Genomic DNA, 9,682 nt, shown 5'->3' with positions numbered 1-9,682 from the left:
TTTATCAGCAGAAACTCTAGTAGCTACCCATAGCAGCAGGTGCTGCTTTTCCTCTGCAGTTCTACAGTTTAGTTTTCATTTCTCTTTTGCCATTTTATTCGGGGTTGGCAACTGCTGTTGCCCCATTCTGGGCAACCCAACCCACTCTGCGAGCAGAGGTCAAGGTGGACACTGATTACACAACTCATTCCTTAAACAACTCATTCCTTAAACAAACTAACAAAGGCTCTATTTGCACTCTTCAAAATAAATTCATGTACAGAGTAGGGGGCATCAAAATACTATTAAGTGCTTTCAAACTAACGTCTTCAACTAACCTGTGCTCACTCATGGCTGTAGTACAGTTGGGTGTTAGTGCACACAAGGCCATTTGTATACACTAACAACCAACTGTACTACAGCCATGAGTGAGCACAGGTCAGTTGAAGACGTTAGTTTAGAAGCATTAATAGTACTTTGATGCCCCCTACTCTGTACATGAATTTATTTTGAAAAATGCAAATAGAGCCTTTGTTAGTTTGTTTAAGGAATGAGTTGTGTAATCAGTGTCCACCTTGACCCCAAAACGCAACTGTAGACGCCATCATGACACTGTAAAAACAATCAGAGGGGTAGCCATGTTAGTCTGGATCTGTAAAAGCTGCAGAGTCCTGTGGCACTTTATAGACTAACAGACATATTGGAGCATGAGCTTTCGTGGGTGAATGCCCACTTCGTCAGATGCATCACCCACGAAAGCTCATGCTCCAATACAGCTGTTAGTCTATAAGGTGCCACAGGACTCTTTGCTGCTTGTAAAAACAATGTAAACCCCAGGCCATTATCCAGTGTGGTCTCCGAATCTATTTTATAACAACAAAACAGGCACAACGCTATCTGTACAGGAACAAAGACAAGTTGAGAGAAATCTTTCTCCATCATCCACACATGCAGCTAGAACACTAACATTGAGGCAAGCTCTATCTCCACCTTTGGCATTTGGCAACTTTTCAGCTTAAGCTTTTGAGGAACATGCCCTATGACTCGTTTGTTTTATTTGTCATGAGATAAACTTTTTTTGGATGAAAAAGCTAAGGACTTGAAAATACAGCACCTACCTTTACCTGCCCTTTATCTCATCGAATCAGAAGATTCCCTCACTGCTTTCCCTCTCCGGCCCCACTCCTCTTCCATCTGTCCAACCTTGCTGCAAAACCAGTGGATCAGGGCAACTGATGCTTTTTACAATAACCCTGTGAGCCTTTAGTGTCAGTCCCTTAGCAGTTCTCCTCCGAGGGTTTCTTGGTGCCTTGAAGGAGCAGAGCTGAAGCAGAAGCTCTTTTCTGATGCCTCCACTTGGCCCGTCGGTTTTTAAACCAAACCTAGACATTTAATAAAAGAAATGCAACATTTATCTCCAGCCTCCATGAAACGGCCCAGCACTGAAAGCAATTGGCATTTACAACTTTGGATTTTACAGCATGATGGGAAGTGCTAGGATTTGGCAGTATGCTGTACTCTGGTTATGAAGGCTGCTTCTGCACAGGTAACTCAGGACAAGAGCCACCTGAGGACTCCCTCCCTGGAATTTATGTTCAGTTACTTTCAAGGTGGGCAGGTGAGCCAGGAATCCCAATGGTAAACAAAAGTGTTCTACAGAACATGAAAATGTTTGAAAGCAGGGCAGTGACCGCAGAGTTAAGCAGTGTGTGCATGAGAGAGTGCCTGTGAGTGTGTCATGCCATAAAAACAATGGTGAGTGTTCTTCTACACGCATCCATTGTGTACTGGCCTTATCCTATGGCTTACGGAATTTACAATGTGTTTTTTCAATTTCCTTTTGAGGTGCTACATCTGCAGCCCCCTGCGGGAGCATAAAAACGGCTCCTGAACCAGATTCCTCTTTATTTTTTTTAGTAAACAAGGGCAAAAACTGTTTTGATCTCTGTAGTGTGGAAGAATCTCACCTCTACTCTCTCTTCCTTCAAATGGATGCGGTTGGCCAGGTGCTCTCTGGTGATAACATCTGGGTACTGGTTCTGGTTGAAAAGGGCCTCCAGGGCCTGTAGCTGATCTTCAGTGAAGATGGTCCGGTGCCGACGGGTCCGCCTTTGGATCTGATGGAAGGTCTGCAGCTCATTCTGGCTCCCATGAAGATTCTTACATGCCCTGGCAGTGGGATGAATTAGCCTCATGGGCCAGGGGAACCTGGTGTCTAATAGAAGGAGAGTTATAATTTACCAGTTTGATTGCAGAACCAAAACAAAGCGCTCTCTGAAGAAAGGCCTGCCCCGCTTCAATTCCATATAGGCTGAAGTTGGGGCTGCTATGGAGGCAGCATACTCAGACTCTGCTTGAGCTCCTCTCGGTGATTCATGATGGATCAGAATTGACTGGCTTGGGACAGAGCCACATTCAGCCCCCTTGGTTGAAATGAAAGCATGGTTGCCATGATGTGAGGCCTGGGATAGGAAACAGCGATTGACTGGAATCCTCTAGGTTCCAGGAGAGGCATAGATTTGAAGAGCAGAAGGGACCACCAGATCATTTAGTCTGACCTCCTGTATATCACAGGCCACCAACACCTCCCAGCACCTGCACACTAAACCCAACAGCTTGGAGGAAGGTATTCCAGCCCTCAAGATACTAGACGACTGTGTGCCACAGGCAGAGAACAGGAGGGACTGAAGTGCACCAGTACCTGAGACCTCTGCAATGGCAGGGATAGGAGATGCACCCGGATGTCCTAGCAAGCAACCTGCACCCACACGCTGCAGAGGAAAGTGAAAAACTCCCAAAGCCCTCGTCAATCTGACCTGGGAGAAAATTCCTTCCTGACCCCACATGTGACAATCAGTTAGACCCTGAGCATGTGAGCAAGAACCAGCCAGTCGAGCACTTGAGAGACAGAATGCTTGGTGCCACCTCAGAGCCCTGGCCAGCCCCATCCAGTGTCTCCTCTCCAGCTCTGGGGCTGTCCCAGATGCTTCAGAGGAAGGAGACAAAAAGAAGAAAGAGGAAAAGACAAAAAGGATCCAAGGATTCCACTTGGGAAGGGCGAAGGAATTCTGGCTATGTTCTCCTGGTTTACTGCCCAGCTGCAGTATTGCCAACCACAAGCATTAAAATGGCATGAGTCAGGCTCCCAGAAACCATGAGACTGGATTAAAAGCCACAAGATGGTTTAATATAATAAATCTGGGATTCTTTTTATTTGTTTTGTGGTTTGTTAGCCTTCGGGATGCACTTGGACCACATTTCCAAGCTTTTCTCTGCAATCAGGGGGCAAGAAACAAACTTTTCTTTTTCCAGTGAAAGGTGAGATTTCCTAATTTCAGCAGTTGGGGCTTTAAGAAAAACACTCGAAGTCATGAGAGTCAGCAGCACTCCAGTAGGGTCCCAAGCTCCATTCTAGCAGATCCACCCCTACCCTCACCACACAACTCAAGGGTATATCCAAAAAAACTAACAAGATTGAACGGGAAGTCTCTCTCTCTCTCTCTCTCCCAGAATTCAGGAGGATTGTAGAGCGCTCTCTCAAGTAACTCTGCAGAACTCGAGTGGTATCAAAGGGGAAGGGGAAATTCCAGGAAGGGTCAGGAAAGACCTTCTAACCTGAGCTGGGGTTAATGCTGCCCATTAGGACTTGGACAGCAATCTCAGCACATACACCAGTGTCTGAGGGCTGCTGGCCAAAAGCGGGTCGGGGAGCAGGGCCGGAGCTTCCATTTAGGCGACCTAGGCGGTCGCCTAGGGCACCAGGATTTAGGAGGGCGGCATTTTGTGGCTCTCGGTGGCAATTTCGGCAGTGGGGGGTCCTTCCGCACTCCAGGTCTTTGGCGGCAATTCTGTGGTGGGTCCTTCACTCGCTCCGGGACCCGCCGCTGAAGTGCCCCGAAGACCAGGAGTGTGGAAGGACCCCCCAGCCGCAGAATTGCCGCCGCCGACCGGGAGCACAGAAGGACCCCCGCCTAGGGCACCAAAAGCCGTGGCGCAGCTCCTGCGGGGGAGGCAGTTCTCGACCTGTTTTTCGGAGGTCTGCAGAACCTCCCTGTGATGCAGATGAAAAGAAAAACAACAGGAGAAAGGGAGCTGGCCCACAGAAAACAGTGATGCTGTCAGCTTTGCTTCCCCACTGTGAAATGTCACCAGCTTCTATGACTGATGCAGGGCAGTGCCTTCAATGCCAGGGGCTTTGGGTCTTTACCCTCAAAGAGCTGCACTGGAGTTTGTAAAGGCTAAGGGCCCTCTACTGCGAGGTACTGAGCACTCTCAGCTTTCCCTTAGGTCACAGGGAGCTCAGGGTGCTCAGAGCCCTTCAGCCAGCAGTTGAGATGTCACAGGATTGGGTCCATGGTCACGGAAGAGTAAAGGAAAGAAACATCAGACTGGACAGCGAATGTTTGCCTTTGTGGTCATGATGGATTGTGGGACTGGCTAGGTTACAGCAAGAATCCACAGGTGGTTTTGCAGTCCCTGGTAGGAAAAGACTGTGCCAAGTAATGCAGATTACACTAGCGTTTCACATCTGGTGTCAAGTATCAGAGGGGTAGCCGTGTCAGTCTAGATCTGTAAAAGCAGCAAAGAGTCCTGTGGCACCTTATAGACTAACAGATGTATTGCAGCATGAGCTTTCATGGGTGAATACCCACTTCATCAGATGCATGACAGGACTCTTTGCTGGTTTCACATCTGGACACTTGTGTTGTGGTCTCAAGTGAAACGGCTTTGGTAGTCTCCGTGCAATGGTCTATGGAGACTTCTCCGTAGCACAAACCAAATTCCGAATGTTATATGAGTAAGTTCTCCCATGTTCACATTCAAATTAATGGCACGAAACTGACAGTCATGGAGAGTAATGAGGAAAAAATGCCTTTTCCTTTGGTCGGAGCTTGTATCTGCCATCAGATCTGCAAGTCCATTTTGGAGGATGCTTACCAGTAAAAAACAGTTTAAACCCAAATGTGGGGGACTCCATCATAACTACTTGTAACTAAGAAATCGCCGCATATTCTTTTTTCTTTACTGTGCCAGGAATTATACAACAGCTGTTCCAGAACTAACTGATACAGAAATATAACTTTTTTTTTTACATATAATGAAACGAAAGTGTTATTACTTAAGTCACTCCCCTAATAATGAACCAAATCCTGCATACTTTACTGAAGATTTACTCACTGGCTACAGCTTTTAGCCCAGTAATGGTGTTTAGTTCTTATACCAAGCTCTTCATCTTCAAAGTGCTTTACAAATGATAACTAGCCATTTTAAAACTATGGTTACTCTGTAAAAATATAAAAAATTAATTATTGCTAATAATCTAACATCTTAAATGTATATAGCACCTTTTGTCCCAAAGCATTGACACACTTAAACTGAGATACAAATTCCATACATGAACCACTTCATCCGCCCTGAAATGCAGCCACTCTTGGCGTGAACTACAGTAAACAGGCCCTGATTCGTCTAAGGACTTCAGCGTACTTAACTTTAAACACATGCTTAAATGCATATCAGTCCTGTACAAACCACAGGCTCAAGGAGCAATACCCAGCTGTCGCAGGGATGTAGTTTGGCAGAATCTAGTTACCTGAATTAGATCTACATCTCTCCTGTTGCAACAAATGCCATAGGTTCACTGATGACTATCAGAATTCAGGGCCTTCCTTCTTTATCTTAGAGAGCAGCAGCAGTTCAGTGCCACGTTTAAGCAATGTTGGGACATTGATACAATACTGCCTCAGAAAGAAGTGTGCCAGCTACTGAATCACCTACATTATATCCTGCAACACCTGCACTGTTCTTTGGAGCCCCGCATCTGAGAACTGACCCTTCCCAACTTTGCTGAGGTTGAGGGCTAACAAAATCCCAGGGCATGATGACAGGGCTGCAGGCCACAATGCAGTAATGTCACTATAGTCCCAGGTTTTGCTACCCTACTGTGTCGGTGCCCTCGTGAGTGCCAGCTGCAATGCCCCCTGCCCCATCGCCTATGGGATCCACACAATGACTCATAAAACAGGAGAATACTTACCTAGCCAATTTGAAGAATCCTGCAGGGAACGGGTGCTTGCATGAGAACAGCAACAGCAGCTGCACCCAGCAGCTTCCAGTTCTTCTTCTTCCTCCTCCTCCTGCAGAGAGCCAGCAGCGATGGCCTCCAGCCCACACAGCCCCTTGGGCTCACAGTCCAAAATCCCCTGGAGACAGAATGGGACCAGAACCTGGGGACTTCTCTCTGCTGGGCTGGAGAGAATGTTCTCGATGGTGAATGAGCATTGCTTCTTGAGGCTTCTTCTGCTGAGCTCTGTGTCCAATGGGGCTTCTGAAGACATCCTGTTCCCGGAACTGTAGTTGTGGCACTTGGCAGCTCACATTCAGCAGCTGAAAACAGTGGGGCTTGCTCTCTGGGAGAGACCAAACTGTGGCTCCCCAGCAAAAAGACGGCTCACACTTGGATGCTTTTTAAACCGGACCAGTGATGCCAGGCAGAATTATTGTTTTGTCGTCTCTTCAAAGCAATTGTCATTCTTGCACCTGGGATTTTTATTTTATATATACACATACATGCCTCCCCCCCCTCCTCTAAGCTAGCTGCTTTACAACTGAGGCCACCTTAAGTTAATATATATATATAATCCCTTTGGAAAGAAATCCGTAAAACCCCCTGCGAATAAAATAAATTCTAACTAATCTTGGCAGCTTTGTGAGGGGTTAGTGTGGATCTAAGATTTAGCTAATCCTACAGAAATGACTCCGGAAGGAAATCTGATTTCTCCATCTTGAGTGTAGATTTGAAGGTGGGTATGATCTCCATTGTGTTGGAGCCTCCGATCCAAGGCAGGAGGAGAATAGCTGTTCTCCAGCCCGCAAATGGACCAGAGGATTAACTCCTTAAAAGAAGCAAATTATCCGTTTCTCTGGCCAAATGAAAGCTTGCCCATCAAAAGGAAACTGTCATATCATACAATATGAGCGAGGGAGGGGAGCTGAGCTTGGGCGGGGGAGGGGGAATCATTTTTAGCAGCAATGAAGCCCTTTGCTAGGTGAGGACTCCCCGTGACTGCTGATTTATTTTCTGCTCAGACCACAGGGAAATTGTATTTTTCCCCACTGTCCAAGTAATAACGATACTACAGATACTGTATATGTGTATAGTATGCTTCATAGGAGGATCTCTAAGTGCTTTATAAAAATTAATTAGGCTCACAACACTCCTGTGAGGTAGGCAAGTGGTATGTAAAGGGCTCAACCACTCACCATTGAGGTGCAGGCACCTATGAGGTGGAACTTGTCTGCTTTATCCCAGGGCATAGCCACACCACATTCGAGCTGAGACGAAGTGAAGATGAATACTGAACTGCAGGGAGAATTTAGGGAGCTAGACACTCCAGTCGCTAAAGTTGGACCATGACACCAGAGTTAACATTCCATTCTTACAAAATATGCCATGGGATCTTTAATGACCAGGATGTAGTCAGAGCTTTTTGTCCAGTATTGTCAACCATGAGCATTCAAAAATCATGTCACAGTCCCAAAAATCATGAGATTTTACAAATATTATGTTTTGGGTTCTTTTTATTTGCCTGCTTGTTTTTGAGCCGTTGGGGGGAAGGTGTCACATTTTTAAGCTTTTCTCTGCAGCCCCGAGGGCTAGAAATTTTGCTTTATTAAATGAAAGATGGGATTCTTACAAGATAACTTGGCTCCAGGAACTGACGGTTTAAGAAAAATGTCAACTATCAGGAGGCTTGCAATACAATCATAAGAATTGGCAACAGTGTCTCATCTAAAAATAACACTGACTGTAGCACTGTGTCTCCCAGACCATGCCAAGGCATTGGGTGAATAATAGCTAAGAGAGAAGAGTGCTACCTAATTAATTGTTTCTTGAAGGTCTCCCGTCTAGGTACCATCGCAGCTTGCCCCATTTAGCTCATCAAAACTAATGGGATCAAGGCACAAGATATGGCCACAGACAATGAGCCACTAGTAGTTCTTTCCCAAAGTCTCTCTACTTTTTTCAGTATCACCTGTTACGCGTCAAGTGTTCTCTTTTCAGATGCTTCTGGCCCTACAGCTTGACACACAAGGCCAGGGATGGGATCCTGCCTTCATTTGGCCTTTTCACTTCCTAGAGTCAGTTGCGTTTGGTCATGGATGGTGTCACTCTCTTCACACATCTGGAATTCGATTTGCTGTTCCATTCTGTCACATCAGCATTGGGGAGGGGATCCAGGGACTTAGTACTGTGTCAATGGTGTCAGATTAGGTCGACCCAAAAGGGTTAAGGCCCCTCTGTGTTGTGTTGTTGGCATGGGGCCTCATCACCAAACTAGGATGAGCCAGAGGGACTGGAGACCCTCAGTGTCATGTCAATGGTGCTGGAATCCTCAGCCCAGATTAGGTCAAACCAGAGGTCAGCTTAGTTACAGGACAGTGCTGGAACTGTTGCTGGACAGCAGATAAAGCAGATGACAGATACAATGGTCTTACTCTGGTTTTGCTATTGGGAAACATGAATAAGCTGGGATCGAGAGAAAGTTAAAGGTGCTTATCCACTTTAAATTCTTTTTGTTCATTATGCAGCAATACAAAGTCACTTAAGAAATTGTTTTCTCCATCAGGATGAAACAGCTGTAAAGATCTTCCACTTTCTGTTTTCTTAGTGATGCTAGTAGGATCCTTATACGAACTGTTGAGCTGTGTCTATGTAATTATACTAATCGAGCAGTTAACCAGGCCTCTCTGATCATTAGCTCTATAACCAAGTTCCTGTGTAACTCATTCCTTGGTTTCAGTGTCCCTTTATTACTGCCTTTTCCAGTATAGGTATATTTCACCGGCCGCATAATAAATAAAAGTATACTTGATCACAAATATTCTCACCGCTTCACTCTCTCACTATTTCCTTCAAGTAAATATTAGCATAACCTCCTTTCTTCTCCTAACAGGACTCCCCATGGGAAAAATAGCACCTTGCACAAGGTTTGATTAACATTTTAATCAATTTCCTTTTACATACAACTTTAATCCACCAAACAAAACTTGTATAAAGGCCAGTTCCTTATATTTTTTCAGGCAATGCTATATGACGTCTTCCTATTGAGTGTCAATATTACAGTTCACTGACTCAAAGCAAATTGGGTAAAGGAGAACTCCACGTCTCAGATGTATTAAGGGTGGTTAATATGCTCTCCCCTGGCTGTCCTGTGACATATTTATGTGAAGGGCTGAAGAAATCCTCCCCTCACTCCTTAGATTCTCTTTTTCTCCTGTGCGGGGTGAATACATTTTCACTTATGAACGAACACCTGAACTTCTAGGTAATTCTGTATAACAGTAATTCACATTTCTGGGGCCATGTTTGTTAAGTGCACTTACATTACAGGCATCAACTTTTCGTTTTGAAATATTTTAAAGTCTCCTGAAGTGCAGGAAAACATTAGTGAAAGTGAGCAGCATATTGGTCAACAGTGCGGGGTCCATTCCTGCAGACCGAAGAGGCAGAGCAGAGTGTGCAGTACACAAACCGTTGAAAGATGGTGCCAAATGCAGACGGAAGCATAGGGATTGCTGGATGTGAAGCAATGCATCATGGGGCATTGGGACAGGACCCAGGATGCCCTGTCACCCCTCCACCTTCCTACAACTCTTAGCGGCAGAAGAGGAAGAGATGCTTTGTGGGATAGCTGCCCAGAGT

General features: G+C 45.6%; 1 protein-coding gene across 1 annotated transcript; it reads right to left on the bottom strand.

Annotated features, from left to right (window-relative positions):
• Window positions 1-1,108: 1,108 nt before the first annotated feature.
• On the bottom strand, window positions 1,109-6,314 carry GSC2 (goosecoid homeobox 2). Its single transcript, XM_032764702.2, has 3 exons — window positions 6,014-6,314; window positions 1,947-2,194; window positions 1,109-1,361 (listed from the first exon to the last, which is right to left on the bottom strand). The coding sequence occupies exons 1-3, from the start codon at window positions 6,312-6,314 to the stop codon at window positions 1,257-1,259; spliced, it is 654 nt and encodes a 217-aa protein (XP_032620593.2). The 3' UTR covers window positions 1,109-1,256.
• Between the last annotated feature and the right edge of the window lie 3,368 nt (window positions 6,315-9,682).

The sequence above is a fragment of the Chelonoidis abingdonii genome, chromosome 22, assembly GCF_003597395.2.
Source record: "Chelonoidis abingdonii isolate Lonesome George chromosome 22, CheloAbing_2.0, whole genome shotgun sequence".
Classification (NCBI taxonomy): domain Eukaryota; kingdom Metazoa; phylum Chordata; order Testudines; family Testudinidae; genus Chelonoidis; species Chelonoidis abingdonii.
Note: the sequence above shows the minus strand (reverse complement) of the source record. Positions and strands in the feature narration are given on the sequence as shown.

What these genes read in the sequence shown, in the direction of transcription:
- GSC2 (XM_032764702.2), bottom strand. Translation starts at nt 6,314, where the DNA reads ATGTCTTCAGAAGCCCCATTGGACACAGAGCTCAGCAGAAGAAGCCTC. An exon ending in GGATTCTTCAAATTGGCTAG is followed by an intron (nt 2,195 to 6,013) that starts GTAAGTATTCTC and finishes TCCTTCTATTAG; the next exon opens with ACACCAGGTTCCCCTGGCCC. An exon ending in TGAAGGAAGAGAGAGTAGAG is followed by an intron (nt 1,362 to 1,946) that starts GTGAGATTCTTC and finishes TTAAATGTCTAG; the next exon opens with GTTTGGTTTAAAAACCGACG.